Genomic DNA, 18,173 nt, shown 5'->3' on the forward strand with positions numbered 1-18,173 from the left:
GAGCAGACCGATTGTGTGGTTTCTATGGTAATAACACTTGTGTCTGCAGCACTGCATGGTATAGTAACTGTTTCTCCACCACTATTTTCACTCTGACGTTCTCGTTCAAGAATTACTGTGCACGACACTAATCAGGGGAGGATTGTAATTTCATGCTAGTGTTCTTACACCACAGTTATACTTTCGGTTCACATTTTATTACATTTTATGATGTCTGGGTTGCTGTGGCCTTAACATGTGAAATGCCTTCCTTTGTGCTTGTTTTCGCTCACAGTTTTTCATTTTATACTTGTGAACAAGGCAAGGCAGTCAGTGTCTGTCAACCTATGGTGTGGTGCTAGTAGATGTATGGTCTTTAGTACAATAGAAAGGGATGGGGGCCCAGGCAGATTTATGGAGTCCATGCCTCTGTGTATTTGTGAGAACGAGAAGAAGAAAAGAAGCTCTTGTTTTTTTCTCAGGATTCCCTCCCGTTTTTCCTAACCTACCTCCGGTTCCTCACCCATTCAACAGATTTTAGACAGCCTGGTAGGAACGGGTCGGTACCATCAAGATAGGGATGTGGGTGGTGGTCTTGTGAAGTGGAAGAGACTTTATACAACCATTTTGATCTGCAAAGTTGTCTGAGCATGGGTGATATTCTAGGAGACCGTTTCTGGCGCAGCAGCAAAAAAGGTAGGAAGAGTTTAGTGTGCTCTTGACTGTATGTGAATACACATTGAAAACACACCTTACAATTTAGCAGAAATCCTTGCTTTTAAAATTATTATTATTTTTTTTTTTCACTTGAACCATCTTTTGCTTATTTCCGTTGTGGTTCTGGAACCTTTAGTCATTTCAGCTCCCATCATAGACTTTCTGCATTAAATTCTCATGAATCTCTGGCATCAGATCTAAATTTCAGAAGGCCCAGATCCAGACTGATTAAGAGCAGATTTTTTTCTCATTGCTTAGTTCGAGTGAGCCGAGTGCCACATCTCTCCTGCTTTGAGCATTGGCCTTCATTTAGCTCAGCCTCTCTTTGAGGCTCCCTCAAGGGTAGCTGGAAAACTTAGGACTGTTTCACATTTCCCTCTAACCTCATATGAGATCCAACTTCTGCAGCTACTTAATGCATACAAAGCTTTGTGTGTGTGTGTGTGTGTGTGTGTGTGTGTGTGAGTGTGCGCGCATGTGTGCGTGTGTCTGTGCGTGCATGTGCTTTTGCTGTATGCACGCCATGTACCAGCAACTCCAAAGCTGAGATTCATTAGTAACATTAGAGTAGCCAAGAACACATAAAACGAGAGTGCAAAAAAAAATAACTAATGCAATGAAAACTTTTTTTTTTTTTTATGGTGTTGCAGAATTATGAGGGATAAAACAATCTGTATAATTGCTAAATGTGCCATACAGTTCTTATGTGCTGTAGGTGTGGTTACAATTTAAGGAGAATGGGGAGAAACAAAGACAGGAAGTGAGAGAGTGACTGGATTCGTGTTGGTTTTAAACCATCAGGGATAAATTTTAACTTTGTATTTCTTTCCATCCTGGAAAAGGAGAAGTCGATGCGTCCTATGACTCATTTTGTGGAGAACACAGCACAGACTTGTGATTTTTACTTGACGTCATTTTTACTATTTTTCCGTATGTGCTGTAGCAGGAGAAGGTTCTATGTAGCTGTTATGACTTTCTGTCTTTTTGTACTGCACAGACACGTGCGCATGTGGTCCTCTACACAAATGTTAAAATATTAAAAGTAAAATTCAGCCTTTCCCAAAGAGCGTCCTTTTATGTTGCAGCGTTAATTGTAACATAATTTTCTATTGTAAATTGCTAGCTTGTTTGTGTTCATGCAGAACGTTAACGTGAAGATCACTTGTAACTGCTTATATGCAAATAACCTTATTGTAGGTGGTTTAGCCTAAGGTTAAAGAAGCGTAAGGTTACAGGAGTTCCAAATTGTCCTTATGGAAGAAATATTCATTAGATGGTGCTTGGTTTGCACGTATTTAGTTAAAATAAGTGTTTAAGTGGATTTACCATATCTGAATATGTTCTGTCTGAAGTAATTTGCACAATTACTTCTATTTGCACTGTTGTCACTTCATTTTAATTATTCGCATTATTTATGCCTTTTTTACTTATTTATATTGCATTAAAAAAAAATTCTTTGCCATTGCGCTAATAACCTTTGCTCAGCTCTCACATCTGTCTGTCATGAACATAAGAATTTTATTTTGAAAAAAAAAGGTAACAAGTTCCCTTTCTCCCTTTTGCATTTTCTGCTTTGTCTCACTTTTCAATATTTTTATTTTTGCATGTCTGTAACCTCTAGGTGTGTTGCATCTAAACCTGTACACTGAAAGGTTTTGTTTTTTTGCCAGTCCAGTGTTGCCTGATTGCTCCCACAATTAGTTCTTTTGTGCTCTCTTTGTACTGTAAACGATCTAGATGGTTCATTATTAAAGAAAATGTGCAGCCGATCACAATCAATATACGCATTTAAAAACCAAACAAAAACCACTATGCTATTGTAGACTGTAAACAGGTAGCACAGTGGGTGATTAGTTGAATGTATTGTAGATTAAGCATGCTTCCTTTCAATAATAATCATAAAATAATTGTGTGTGCATCTGCTTTTTGTTTATGTGTGTTTAGTTCCCCGGGGTACCACAGGATATTAGTCACAGTATTCACCTGCAGCTGTATTGTCCAGCCGGTTAGGGCTGTTCTAGTGGTCAATCCTATTATGACTATTAGCCTGAGCCCTAAATATTATCAACCTACAGTCTGTACTAACTGGTTCCACTTGTCTTGCCCCACCCTGGAGGAAATTGCATTTATTCATTTGTTTTTTTAATGCATGATTGACTAAAACTGAACTGTATTTTCCAGGTTTTATTATTTTTCCACAATTATTTCATTATCCAATTACTGCCCAAAAGCCATCTCATGCCTATCCCACAACAACTACCTACTCAGGAGGGTTAAGTCCAGCGTGTGCTCATCTGACACGCTACCACATAACACAGGGCGGCTGAATTCGGAGGGACTGCCCTCTTCCACAAAGATGACCTTGTAGACTCCCAAAATGACTAGGATTCCTTGAATTCCTGCCTCAACTGACTGTGGCGTTATCTCACTAGCAATAGAGTGAATTTTTTTATTTGTGTCCCCCAGGATCATTTTACAGCATTTAGGCTGATGTAAGTTAATGTGAAGGTCTATAGGCACAATACTGTTATTATTTAATCTGAAAAAGGTATACTTGGTGAAATTCTCACTCACATAGGAGAGAGGAAAGGTTAGTAGGCCAGCAAGCCCCAGAGAAGGTTATAAAAACACAAGTGCATGCATTTTAGGCATTTAGTCCATGCTGTGGTGAAGGTGAGACCTGAGTGATGAGCATGCTTTCCTTTTGAGCACTGCAGCTGACCTGTTTAAAATAACCATGCTACTGAGTTCTAAACGAAATGTTAATGACCACTTCACCACTTGTTCTATTGTGTAGTACAATAAATTCCAGAATCTGGATGTTTTATATTTGTGATGTCGTAGCTAAATGATTAGGTGATTTCACAAAACAAATCATCCTTTACCATATGTATGTTATTATATACAGTACAGTACAGGTATACCTGTATATTGAAATCTAGGCCTGGTAGAATTCCTTACACTAGATGCTGATTTTATTTGTGTTTCCTATCAGAGGAACGCACTATTACTTTATCTTACTGGCCAAATAATATCAAAATGAAAGCAAGAGCTGAATGCATTACAATTTGCATTGAGGTGAATTTTGCAAGTCATATCATGCAAATATGCGAAAGCGCTTTTGTGTATTTAGACTTTTAAAGCAGGTCTGTTTCCTCTTGTGCTCCGAAAAAGTTTAAATTTGTCTATACACGAGAGAGATACGCCTCTAACGGAACAATTTGTTCTTTTGGTAAGCGTAAGAGCTCATGCCAGGCCAGTCATTAAAATGTATGAAGTGTGGATGCCAGCATCAGGCCAAATTTTCATATGAATACAGAATGAAACCTGTGTGACTTATTACATACAGTATGTGCAAAAAGCATGCAAAATAGACTGTCCACAGGCTCTGTTTAGACACTATACTAGCACAATACTGGTGATCTTTTAGCAATTATTTTATTTATTTCTATTCGTATCTATTTTATTACAAATTTTATATTTTATTAAAAATATGTATATATAGAATGCTTTTCAGTCATTGGAGAAATTATAATGATCTCGTTCAGCACAGGTCTATGAAAAACGCTTAAAATGATTGCTTGCTATTATAATAAGAGCTTTACTCTAATTACACCCCAGCTGCTGGAATCCTTCAGTTGTCTGACTGCACAACAAACTGACCCTGGAGAAATGTATAGCCTTTACAGTAGCAGTCCCCGAGTCGCAGCACTGACGCATCTGTTCTGGGAAACCGGGACTCTTCTATTCCCTGCGTTACTAGAAAACACTATCTGGGTTGGGTTTTCTTTTATACTAATCTAAATAATTAAGAAGGATACGATACTGCCAATACGTTTCTGTAGTGTTGTTAAAGCACAATGATGGAAGTTTGATCCTGTGTGCAATGTGAAAGCCTTCTAACAAATAAGCTGTGTTTTTATTATTATTAAAATTATTATTATTGTTGTAAATGCAGTAACACAAAAGAAACAATGATTGCTTACTCCATCCTTCAACACAGCATAAAGTCATTCATATAATTACTTATGAATTTGCATCTATTATGTTGATCATGGCACTGATCAAATCCCAATGTAGCGCATTCATTTATTCATTCATCTATTTCCCTTCAGTAACTGCCATATCTTGCTTAGGGGTCATGGTAGGATCCAGAACTTCCCTCCCTTCTGATGCAAATCAGAAATACAGCCGGAATGCCAGTTTGTTGTAGGGCACACACACCCCTTCCCTCCTAAAGGCAGTTTACAGTTGATCTTACTACTGTGCCAGCATACTATATGTTTGAGATGGAGGAGGAAACCACTCAGAACAAAATAGAGACATGGGAAGGACCTGTGAAACACTAAGCTCTATGACATTTTACTCACTGGTAGTACGGTTATTTTACATGATAAGTATGTACAGCGCCCTGGATTAAACCAGCCGACATCTAGATTATGATGTGTCGTCAGTTGTCTACATATCATTTTCATGTGTGTTCATACAGGCTTTGTGTAAACCATAATGTCTATGTGTGTTCATGCCGAACATGCTCAGTCATATCTATATTTCTTCACAAGCATTGACTTTCTGCCTGGAAAGCATGCCTTGAGGTAAAAAGTGTAAGATTTTTACCTTTCACTTGATCTGTGTGGCCCTTTGCGAAATAGTTTTTCATGTGCTTAGTTATGACCTGTCAGGTTAAGAATTTGTGAAATACTTGTTGGGGTGTGTTACAACACAATGCTCACCTGTGTGACAACACAATGCTCACCTGTGTGACCAGTTTTGTTTTAAAGCATCTCATTATGCAGTTCTCTATGCCATAAAATTTAAAGTTAAAGAATAGCATGCTTGGAAAATTGAAACTCTTGCATTCCTCTAAGATCAACCCTTGTAAATATTTAGAAGAAGCCTTTATTCGTCATATATACATTACAGGACAGGAACATTCTTTCTTCACGTATCTCAGTTTGTTAAGAAGCTGGGGTCAGAGTGCAAAGTCAGCCCTGATATGATATGCCTGGAGCAGAGAGGGTTAAGAGCCTTGCTTAATGGCCCAACAGTGGCAGCTTGGCCATGCTGGGGCTTGAACCTCTCACCTTCTCTTGAGCTGTTGATCTTGCACTTTAAACAGCCGTAAATTCACGTATATTTTAAATATAGAAAAGGCTTGTTCCCAATATGAAACTTGCCTCATCTGTAAAATATATTTATTATAATTAGTATAACCTGTCCCCAGCAGCTTTAAGAACAATGAAATGGACAATGTATAGTTAGACTAGTACTATTTTTGTATTTCCTGATAAAGATATTAATATCTCATCACCATATTGAGGTGTTGTTTGAGTGCATGCTCTTTTTTAAAATGTATCATCAAAATATAGCTGCTAAGAAAAATAACAGCTATGCAGCTGGGTAGAGGAAAGATTATAATTAGAGGTATGGCAGTGGTGTGTAATTAATCTAAGCTGAATAGCAGGGTTAAGAGTTCTGTTTGATGGTGTTGCATTATCGTGCCACTATTCAGAGTTTGTATGTGCAACTCAAACAGATGCTGAATCTTTTGGAGCATATTTCACTACAACAGTTATAAATTAAATCTGATCCTTGCTGTGTTTCCTTTCCATTGTCAATAAATCGTGAAATTATTACAATGCCCAAAGGTATATTTTGGACTGCTTCTAGTGCCAATTCCAACTTTTCTGTCATCACCATTCAGAGTGACAGATAAATGCAGAGACAGATGTAAAGAGCAAAACGTATCAAGGGGTGTGAAACTGAATCTCTTGTTTCAAGTTGCTAAGAAAGGTTAGCTCCAATGAACAGGTCTTTATTTAGTGATGTGTCTCATAGGCACTTTGAGTTCGCTGGCTATATTGAGACAGTAAAACTCTTTAGTCCTTCTTTCAACCAGTTGCATCACTTCAGGCTACTACCAAGAGCACTTAAAAAATACAAGTGAATGTCAACATCTGTTTTGTTACTGTGTGTATATAATTTAATAGTAATTATAAGGACAAAATTGTTAAGAAAAGTAATCAGAGAAAAAAATACTTAACTTCTTGTTTGAAGCGCTATGGTTAAGCCTTTTCCAGTCACATTTGTTTGCGTATAATTCTTCATGTCACCTTTGTGAGGATAATCTTATCTCTTAACTGAGAGCCCAAGAGCTGACACCCTTACTACCACAGGCTTTACTATTTCATTTGTATGACTTTTTTTTTTTTTCCAAGGAAAGACTGTAGTGTCTCTAGGGCAAAAGTCTCGTCATACGATATAAAGTGTGTAAACTTGGTTAAATGAGAGTGGGTGTGAATGACGGATACCTCTTTCTAATATAGTATGCCTTAAGGGAGACTCCCTTCTCTTAGTCTCATTCCTCATTGGCTAGCTCACGTCCTGTAGTGTAAGAAAATCTGACACACCAGGGAGTGTTTATACTGCTTGATTGTACAAGTGTGTGGCAAGCTACACTTACTGTAGATCTTGTCCTACATGCATTTAGGCAAGTCTGTGGGATTTTGTTTAATTCTTTTTATTTTTCCAATCTTGACTTCATTTCTTTTTTTACTTTTTTTTTCCCTAAGTCAATCTGACCACAACTGCTAATAGTTTATGTGGGGAACATTTCGCTCATAGTGTTCTCTCTTTCTCTGTGAGCGAGAGGTAGGAGGGGCTGAATGGTGTGCAGTGCTGCCTCACTGTTGTACACACCCCCTGTCTCTGTCATTGCTGGTCTGGCAGTCCAGTTTTCTTTCACTTCCAATCCAGGCAGTGCAAAGGAGGGAAAGGATTTTCCTTTGACTTTGCTTTCAGAGTTTTTATTTTTATTCTTTAAGAAGACTGACCTGATCCCTAAGGAGTTGAGAGGTGAACATCACAACGAGGATAACCATATTCAGCAGGATCTTTTTTTTTTTTTTTTTTTTTTACACCTTCTTTTTCTTTCAACTGGAAGCACGTGGTAGCCGGCTCTGCCACTGGACCTTTCTAGAGAGAGAAGAGTGAGTCATAGAGTAAGTTGCTTGTCCTTGGTTAGTGGCTGCTGTATTTCTGTTTATTCAAGCTCTCCGAGGCAGGTTTAAGGAAAGCACAATGGTTGCTGGAATGTTGATGCCTCTTGATAACCTGAGGGCCATTTATGAAAGGCTCTTCCGCGATGGTGTAATGGTGGCCAAGAAAGACAAGCGCCCTCAAATAAAGCACCCTGAGATACCAGAGGTGGGAAACCTACAGGTGATTAGAGCAATGGGCTCCTTGAAATCCAGAGGGTTTGTAAGGGAGACTTTTGCTTGGAGGCATTTTTATTGGTATCTTACTAATGAAGGTATTGTTTACTTGCGTGACTACCTACATCTGCCACCTGAGATCGTGCCCACTCCATTGCAGAGAGTGCGGCGGCCAGCTGCTACCTTGTCCATTGTTCAGAAGACTGCACGAGTGCAGGCTGTAGAGGGTCCAACTTCATATGTTCCCAAACCGGGAAAAGTGGGTGCAGAAAGCCAGGAGTCTCTGTTGGAAAGACAGGGGTACCGTCACAAGAGGATGCAAACTGAGAATGATGTCATGCCCAATGAGAAAACATCAAGGTTTAGAGGACGTCCAATTACTGTTGATTACAGCAAATCCAGGCCATCAAGGGAATCTAGGGACCAAGTTCAGTCCATGTTTCAAGGTGGTCAAGACATAGACCAAAGTGTCAAGAAGAAGACTACCACAATTTCCCATCAGCCACCTGTTAAACTTAGCAGTGCAACATCAACTTTGGAACAGAAGATGCCTGACAGCTACAAGAAAACCAGCGGGGCATCTCTGATGACAAGTGCACCAAAGACCGTGGAAAATGTGGCTCTTGCAGCCAAAATTGCTGTTACTGCTGAAAAAGCTGTATTAGAAGCCTCAATGTTGACTAGCAAAGCAGGTAAACCCAAAGAGGAAGAGGTCCGTGTTAACGCCTCCCCAGAACTCATCATTACCAAGACAGCCAAAGATGTCTCTATGACACCAAACATGAAAGATCAAGTGGAACAAACATTGAAAGAGACCAAGATTAATATTACTCAGGAGCAACTAGTCAAGGATAAAATGTTACAAAATGTAGAAACGAGCATCTCTGTAAAAACATCTACTTCACAGTCAGCAGAAATGAAGCCAAAGGCTAAAGCCTTACAAGAAACCATCATTAGCAAGACAGCCAAAGATACCAATGCTTCCTCGTCCTCTAAAGGACAAATGGAAAAATCACTGATAGTGAACAAGATCAAGAATATTCAGGAGCATACAGTCAAAGAGGAAATTCCCCTAAATAAAGAAACCTGTCAGCAACTCATCACCAGTGAGGCACCCAAGGCTGTCTCTTTGTCTTCTCATTCTGGAACATTAGTAGAAAAAACATTGAAGATCATCAAGACCCGGAATGTTACGGAACATCTAGTTGAGGAGAAAATATACAAAAATACAGAAACGCATATCTCTGTATCATCCATACCTACTGTTTCACAGACAGTGAAATTAAAGTCAGAAGTCTCCCAGCCAGCCAAGGATGACTCTGTGATTCCCTCTGAAAAACAAGTGACCGTAGCTGAGGTAAAGATTGATCAAGAGCATCCAATCAAGGATGAAATGCCCAAAAATACCAAAATAGGCACATCCACAACAACTTTTACTATTGACCCAGTAGAACCAAAGGCTAAGTCCAAAGCTTCTCAGGATCTCATCAGTAGTGAGCCAACTAAGGAGACCTCAGTGCCTCGTTCTTCTAAAAAACAAGCAGGAAAAACGACCAAGGCAAAGAATATTCAAAGCCAACCAGCCAAGGATGAAATGACCAAAAATACGGAAAAAAGTCTCTGTTTATCCACTTCTGTTTTTCAGGCAGTGGAATTGAAAAGTAAAGACACAGAGGAAGTAGTTACTAGTAAACCACCCAAGGATGCCGCTGTTCCTCCTCAAACTAAAAAACAAGAGGGAAAAACACTGAAAGTGATAGAGGCAAAGAGTTCTCAGGAGCATCTAGTTAAGAATGAAATGTCCCAAAATAAAGAAACTTGTATCTCCATGGCAGCTTCTGCTGATCAGGATCTCATCAGTAGTGAGCCAACTAAAGAGACCTCAGTGCCTCTTTCTTCTAAAAAACAAGCAGGAAAAATGACCAAGGCAAAGAATATTCAAAGCCAACCAGCCAAGGATGAAATGAGCAAAAATACCGAAAAAAGTCTTTGTTCATCCACTTCTGTTTTTCAGCCAGTGGAATTGAAAAGTAAAGACACAGAGGAAATAGTCACCAGTAAGCTACCTAAGGATGCCGCTGTTCCTCCTCAAACTAAAAAACAAGAGGGAAAAACACTGAAAGTGATAGAGGCGAAGAGTTCTCAGGAGCATCTAGTTAAAAATGAAATGTCCCAAAATAAAGAAACTTGTATCTCCTTGGCAGCTTCTGCTGTTCCGGAACTGGAGGCACAAACAAAAAATAAACCGGATTTGGCTAAAAGTGAACATAGCAAGGAAATAAAAGACAAAGGTGACACTGGCAAAGCTTTAGGTTCAGGAGTGGCACATGCTTTCAAACCAAATGAAGATGCAACAGTTGCAAATGATGTGGTTGACTTTGTGCAAGAAAAAACAGAGGTATGTCTTGCCCAGAAAACGTCTGAAACACCCTTGGAGGAAAAGACCGGTAATGTTGATGCAGATTCAGCCGTACCCCCATCAGCACCTTTGACTGTATTATCAAGCAATGTTCCGAAGCGTAAGAAGTCACAGAAGACATCTGGTACTAAAGAGACAAAAGACACACAAATTGCATCCACACATATCAAGCCTATTCAAGTTAATGCTCCCAAAATGGAAGAAATTCAATCTCAGGAATCATCTACAACTGATAAGATGCTGCAGCATGGCACTGATCCAGTGTGTGGACTTTCAGATGCAGCTACTATTGAACAAATGAAAGAAGTTATTATTCATGAAGAAATGAAAGTTGTGACACAAACTACACAAGTGAAAAAGATAACTAAGCATGAGCTGACATCAATCCAGCAAACACCACCACCAATCAAAAAAATGGAAGAAACAGAATCTAAAGATTCAAAGACGAAAGAAGCAGACGCTGCCTCAAAGTCTTCCAAAAGAAAAAAGAAAAAGCAGACTGCTGCTGACAAACAAGTTCCGTCATCAGCTGCTGGAATCAATGCAGCTGAGGAAATGGTGACAGCCCAGGTTGCAGTTAAAATTCTTCCCAACCAAGGGTCTGAACCATTTGCAAAAAGTGAGTCTCCTAAAATCTGCTCTGACGAAAGCAGCCAGTCAGCAGCTGTAGAGAGCGAGGCCCCTTTACACAAAGGGGAGGTGGAGCCAGCTCAGCCCTCTGCTGAAAAAATAAAAGAGGAGGTTTTGAAAGGAAAAACATCCTCCTCACAGCGACTGAGGGAAGCACCCACAGCCCAAGCGTCAGCAGCAGCCTCAGCACAGGCCGGCCCCTACCCTGAGCACGGGGATCCTCCCAGTGTTGCACAACACTCAACCACTCCTGACACACACAGTAGAGGAGAGAAGCAAAAGGTGCTGTGTGAGAGCAAGGCCATTAAACAGCTTGTCACTGGCCCTCTCTCTGCTGAGGAGAAACAAGCGCTATCCGAGGAAGAAGCTGCCATGCGAAAGAAAATAGTTGTAGTAGAGGAGGTGATTGAGGTGCAGCAGCAAGTTGCTTCTCCGAGTGCAGATGGAAGCCAACCTGTTGTACCACCCGTGCCTGAGATTCCAGGAGATGACCTGGACTATGATGTTTTGGAGGAGTTGGCTAAAGAGCGTGCTGTCTTTAAGAGTCCTGTCAAGGAGGTCACCTGGGACCATTCTCTGGATGAGCCAGAGCCTAAAACCTTCCCAAATTTTTTAGAAGGTATTGTATCTTTTCTTTCATTCTTGTGCATGTGTCACTGCCATTGACAGTAGTACTTTAACAGTGTGGGAGGGTCAGTTTGACTAGCATGAAGTTGTCATAAGGGGTGTCCACGTTTGTTCAGTAATTAGGTTACTCAGTTTAGTAACTATGTTTAAGGGAAAGTACAATATGTGCACTGTTCCCGGGAGTGATTGGCTTTTTTTTTTTACTTTTTTTTTTTTTTTTTTAGCTTTTTGTTAAATTCTCGTCTAAAGATGTAGTACTTTAAGTATTGCTATAAAGAGAAAAATCCATGAGCTGTGCTTTGCAAGTGCTGTCATTTCCAATTGTTGTTATGGTTCAGATATATATTTAGGGAGCAGCATGCAGAGTAACTGTAGTCTAATAAGTGCATCAAATAAATTGAATGAATCTTACATTTATTTATTTTTTAAAAGCTTTTCATGCTTACCACTTTACAACACTCTTGTGCTTAGCTCTTGTGCGTTTGCACAGCCGACCTGCTGGTCTAGTTTGGAGTTATCCAATGGATATGAACAGCATTTCATGAAATGCTTCTCTGGCATCAATCCATACCACATCCACACCCAAAAATCAGGTTGATTTGTTGGCTCCATTGCAAAGTTGAACGTTTTATACTGTGTGATTTATAGTTGGATATTCTAGTTCTAAAACAGGTATTTAAACTTGCTTGTAAATGCCTGATAATAAGCTGATTTCCAGCAGTAAATGTTAGTGCAGGAATCTCTTCCTACTTTCTCTGTTTCTCATACCGGAAATGACCCAACCCTTGACTCATCCAGAAGAAAGGTATTAAAGCCCCCAGCTTTGCTCTGCTTTGAGATTATCAGTGCAGCAGAAAAAAAATGTGCCTTCAGCATTTTTCTACCCCCCTTTTTTTAGGAAGTTAGTGTGTTTATCTTTGTCTTGTGGTTTGTGATCAGTGGTTTCTGGTTTTCCTTTTTAAAAGTTAGTCCTGCATGATAGCTTGCTTATGTTGTGCTACAAAGCGTACTGTGTAGCACAGATCAAATCAACAATAATGATAATAATAATTCTGAAATAAATAAATTTATAAATTATCATTTTTCTCAGTGCATGCAACACGTTTTGCAAAAAAAAAATTCTGGAATGGCAGCTGTTTTTTGTCACATTTAAATGTCTGTAATACTGGGTCTCTGTGCATTTAGACTTTAGTGTAATGATGGCTAAAAGTGTGTGTGTACAGAACATGCTTATGGGCGAGGCAGAGCGTGTGTAGTGACTCTAGTAGCTCGCAAATCTTGATGGGCGTGTTTGTTTTCTGGCACACCTAGAGTTGGTCAACTATAACTTGTCCAGTGTTAGTTCTTATCCAGTCACATGTGAAGATCACAATTTTTTACAGGTTGTTACACTCTGATGGTCTGCTCTCCCACAAAAAACAGTACATTAACCTTGCTAACTGTCTGCTGCCCCCTACTGCATCATCACCACTGTGTGCAACATTTGGTGTGACCTGAAGTGTGTAAAAACTTTTAAGTTTTTGTGATGAACATAGCTTCCATTTCAAGCTCCTTGGATCTAGATTCAGTTGGAAAATATGTCCAAATTGAATCATGAAACTTGGAGATTATGGGTCATGGACAGGAAATGTTAGCAGCCACATGCAGTTTTTCCATGGAGTCATTTTAATTTGCTCTTCCTTCCTAGAAATATCATCCAGAGGAGATCAGTTTGCTGTTCCGACAAATAGTTTGTTTAGGTAGCTTTGTGTAGATCCGTGATGATCTGATTCTATTAAACAACGCAGAAAATGAAAGTGATTTAGATAGTTCCTTGTTGTGTGTCCTGGGTGCCGTCCTGTTTTGTGTACAGTGTCTTCTTAGTGAGACCTGCAATTTGACTGCCTACGTGCACGCTGAGAATCAGGCTGTCTGAGTAAGTGTCACGCCTCAGATATGCTACTTTGTGTTGCAGTAACTGCCCACTCACTACATTTCTGAATGTTTATGATCTTGTCAAATGTCCAGAAGTGGGATGAAAGTCACTCTTTTCTTCCATACCACATGATTGTGGTTTAGAGGATGAGTCATCCATGGCTGGAATCATAAAGGCAAATATGCGCCTGACCTTTAAGACGTTGAGAACAGTTCTGCAGCCTATCCATACCTAGTGGACTGACTTTAAAGCAATACACCTTTACAGCCATTCGGTAAATTTGTCTTTTGCTACCAGGATACTGTAAGTGTTTCCATCAGTTTTCCACAGAATCCTATAAAGGACACTGATTATCAATCATATACCAGTAAACCAGTTGCAGAGTCATGAGCATCCAAAGCTCATTCATGTCTGTGGGGATCAAACGCCAGCCTGCCCGATCTGATCCCACAAAGAAGCTAATGTAGGATAAATTGCTAAAAAAAAAATGTTAATGCTGGCCACATTAGAAAGAATGGAACACTCTGTGCATCACACCCTATGTGGCTTAGCAGGGAAAGAGATCAGGGTTGTTGATCGGCCTCCAAATTCCCCACATTTCAATCCGATTGAGCATCCATGGGATGTGCTGCACAAGCAAGTCTGATCCACAGATGCTCCACTCCACAACTCGCAGCACTCAAAGGATCAGTCAGTAACGTTCCGATGCCAGACACCAGAGCACACCCCAGAGGTCCCATGGAGCCATGCCCTGAGGGGCCAAAGCTGCTCCAGTGGTACAAGGGGAACCTACACAATATTGGACTTAATGTTTCGCATTGTAACTTCATGGCTGATTGGTGCACATTGTCTTGTTTAATCATGCAGATGTACAGTACAGTCATAGTTCATTTTCTAGAACTGATGAAATAATAGTTTTTATTAGTTGTCATATTTATGTGAACAAAAAACAAGTCTCTTATTTCCTTACTGTCTATGAGAAAGAGCTTTCATTTATAAAACACCATTAGAGGCAGTTTAAATTATAGTGTAAAACACAATACAATAAGTAGAGGCTAGAATGAGCTAGTCTGTTCCAGGCTGTCATTGCATTCCATCGAGGCTACAATCAGTATGTATTAGGACCATGCTGTTATTACTAGCTTATTCGGATCATCTTTCAAAACATGAGTAAATAGCTAGCAAGTTGACATTGTTTTACCAGCATAAAGCGCTTAGATTGCATGAGATATCCAGACTTGGCCAGTGTTATTGTAAAATCAGGGATTTTATTGTGATGCTGATTTATTATTTGTATTCTTCATTTGGGAGTTCACTCCCTGAGGTAACTGGATTCTATTCAGTGCTTTAAATTTACATCCATTCATGCTGCACATGAGACGATAGTCCATTTTTGTTGCTTTTACTGCCTGATCATTTATAACTTAAGCTTTGGTGGAGACCTTGTGTTTACGCCTTTTTCATTCAATAATAATTGAGCTTTGGCAGAGGAATGGCTTTATATACCAGACAAAGGCATGTTACCAAAGGTAATTCATACCTTCAGGCAAGTATCGGATGAGTGACTTCACTCATGGCTCCCTCTCTGCCTGGAAGTGTTTAATTAATAACATTTTCATGCATGATCTATGTTATGTTTGTATATTAAATAAATAATGTGAATCATCAATTTTGGATGAATTATTTTTGAACTTAGTGACGAAATGGTGATGTAGTGTTTGGGTTACTGTTTGTGATGTTACTGTATATGTTCTCTCTGTGTCTTTGTGGTAAATAAACCAGTTGGTGAACTGACTTTAGTAAATACCTCTCGGTATGAATGAGTGTGTTATGCCCTGCGATGGACTGGCGTCTATTTCTGGGTGTATTCCCACCTCACGCCCGGTGTTCCAGGGATAGACTTTGAAATCACAGCGACCCATACCAGGATGAAGCACTTAGTGGGGATAAATGAATGAATGATCTTAGAACCTATTTTTAACCTAGCATGAAAGGTTAACTTTAAGCCTATTAATAGTTTATTGGGTAGTGCTTTAGGAATGAACAGTGCAGGGAAATGCTAATGAATGCTGCTTTAATTATCAAAGTACGTCTGATTCAGGTCGAGCCTTGCAGACGAACCCTGTTTAAGTAAATTGCTGGGGCAGCATAAACATGAAGGAGATAATGGGTGGGAAAATAAGCAGTCTTTCAGCACCATTATTTACAGGGCCATATGTTGGTATGGGATTGCTATAAAGCATGCTATATTTAGGGTTTGTTGTGCACAGTGGGAGGTTGCTTGGGCAGCAGGGACTCCTGTGGGGGGAAACAGGGATCTCGGTCATTGCAGAATGCCTTTGGAGTAAATTATACATGAAAATTATGATTAAAAGTGTCCAAGTACTGTATGTTGAAATGATACAACATATTTTCAAAAAGCATTTTATTTTATTGTGGTATTGCTTTTATTTGAGCTTGGCAATGCTATTTGATATAGAATATGAAAATGGTGGTATGATATTAAAACCTTCGGGCATAAACAGAGCAAAAATAAGGTAATCCTTTGTGATCGATGGATTAAGTGCAGATCAGGTTTCCTGGGTCAGATAATCATAGTAAAGCTGATGATCTGTGACATAATCTTACAGAATAGTTCCATCATCCTCTCAGGACAGTCTGATCTCTTTTTCGACCTCTGAAGTCAAGTGGGCTTCATCAGTTTCATGAGCACTTTAGTCAATTGATATTTATATCCATATCACTCTCTAATACCCTGCTTACTGGATCCCTTGCCACTTGCCAAGTCCTTTGCCCACCCCCAAAGACTGCTCCTCCTATCTAATGGCAGAGGCCCCAGGGAGCAGGCTGATGTATTCAAACAGCAGGCACAGGCTGTCAAAATTACGAAGGCGAGAAACAGGGCAGCAAACACCAAACAAACTGGAGCCTCTTCCCTTTCCCCTCATTCCCCCAGTCCTGCGTTCTTCATCCTTCTCTCGCTCTACACAGCCTGCTTCATGAAGGTCATACCTGGTAGGTTAGCACAACTGGATGTTGTCAACGTTTGTCTGTGTCCATATTTTTGTGTGGGTTTTTTTTGGCAAAGGCAGCAAGTTGATTGTTGTTACGGTCACGGGAGGAGGGGAAATGCATGTCGCATCAGCATGACCTTTAGACAGCCAGCCTGAAATTCTATTCCATGTTTAAATCCATCTACACTATGTGAGACTTGAATTACATGTGACATTTCGAGACTTTTTCCTCCCTACATTTCTTCGTTTGATGTCGGTGACTTTCCCGCTTTAAGCTATATGAAGCTAAGCAGCAGGCGAAGCGCTCAACAAGCTGTCAGTCGTTTAGTAACAAAGCTCAGGAGTACAGAATAAAGCGTGGGAGGCTAGAATTCATCTGTAAATCTCAGCTCTCTAGGATTGTTTGCAGATGGCATAAAAATGCTCTTACCTCTGTTATCTTAGTATATTGTTGTGATGTTCTTTTTAAAGCCACTTACGGTCTATGGATTGGGGTGACCGTGTTTGTTTTATATCAAGTTACTTGGGTTGTGAAATAGCATGGTGGTAATCCTCAACTGAAGCTGTAGAAAACAACATAGTGCATAAATGGCTCTTCTTTTTTTTTGTCCTATGCTTTATTTATCAGCTTGCATCTCAGGTTAAAGTTTATGTTGGACTAAATATTTCGAGTTTCTCCACCTTTCTCTAGAATGTGTTTTACAATCCATCAAGATCAGCTGAACAGATTACTTTGTCCATGGGTAAATCATCAGTTGGTGTGGTCAGGGGAGATTCCAGTAAAAGCACTTTTAAGATTAACATCAGAAAAGAACAGGTCAGATGGGAGAGTTGTTTAGGAAAGGGGTGAGTAAATGGCAAATGAGAAAAGTATCATATATCTTCACCAGAAAAAAAAACAAAAAACAAGGTGTGTGTGTTTTTTATCCAGATTTTACTGGAGTATATTGTTTTTAGTGTGGACCCAGCCCTAATCCCTGTGGCACTCATGTTGTCTCCCAGTCCCCTTCCACCTGTTGCTGCCCAACTTGTCCTAGGCTTATTTCAGTGCTAATGCTAGCTAGTCCCCTGTGATCAGTATTCCTCACCCTGGTGCTTTTGGGGAACATCGTCACCCCCACAGCTATTTGCCATTTGTCCCAACACAGGAGACAAGCTTTGTAAACTCCTCTGGGAGATCTGCCCTTACTAGGGGTAGAGTTCCCTTGTCTATGTATTTTTACATTTTCCCGATATTCACAATGGAAGAACTTTGCACCGTTGGCATTTTACCTCGGAAGGGGAATGTGTCGCACCTTTAAAACTCTTCTCTAATTACTATCAAATTATGTAACATACAGTTTAAAAGTACGCTGTATTCCTTTTGTAGGAACAGCTTAGTGCCCCTTTTTTCTAAGAGTGTGAAAAAATGTAAATGATAGTGGGAGTGGCTGCTTTTCCTACTCCCCAAGGTCTTTGTTTGTGTCCACCATCTACCACATTGTGAATTTCCATCTACCTAAGCTTGAATGGTATTCTCCACCTTTGGACTAGACAGTATTCATTGCTTTTTTATGTAGAGGTTAACATACACTGATCAGCCATAACATTAAAATTCAGACCAGTAATCCCAGCATTTTGTAGATGGGTTAGTAAAATATTTTTCAGTAAGAAGTCCA

General features: G+C 39.8%; 1 protein-coding gene across 11 annotated transcripts in view; it reads left to right on the plus strand.

Annotated features, from left to right (window-relative positions):
* plecb (plectin b) overlaps window positions 1-18,173 on the plus strand; it is a 117,169-nt gene that overhangs the window by 51,217 nt on the left and 47,779 nt on the right. For 2 of the 11 annotated variants that reach the window (XM_053494349.1, XM_053494350.1), the window contains exon 1: window positions 7,689-11,578. The exons of 6 other annotated variants lie outside the window; for them this stretch is intronic. In XM_053494349.1, the coding sequence (XP_053350324.1) occupies window positions 7,777-11,578 (3,802 nt within the window). In that variant the 5' untranslated portion in view covers window positions 7,689-7,776. Of the gene's footprint in view, window positions 1-7,688; window positions 11,579-16,431; window positions 16,517-18,173 lie in introns of those variants that run through there. 3 more of the 11 variants (XM_053494351.1, XM_053494353.1, XM_053494362.1) reach the window with 3 other exon arrangements.

The sequence above is a fragment of the Clarias gariepinus genome, chromosome 4 (genome assembly GCF_024256425.1).
Source record: "Clarias gariepinus isolate MV-2021 ecotype Netherlands chromosome 4, CGAR_prim_01v2, whole genome shotgun sequence".
Lineage (NCBI taxonomy): Eukaryota > Metazoa > Chordata > Actinopteri > Siluriformes > Clariidae > Clarias > Clarias gariepinus.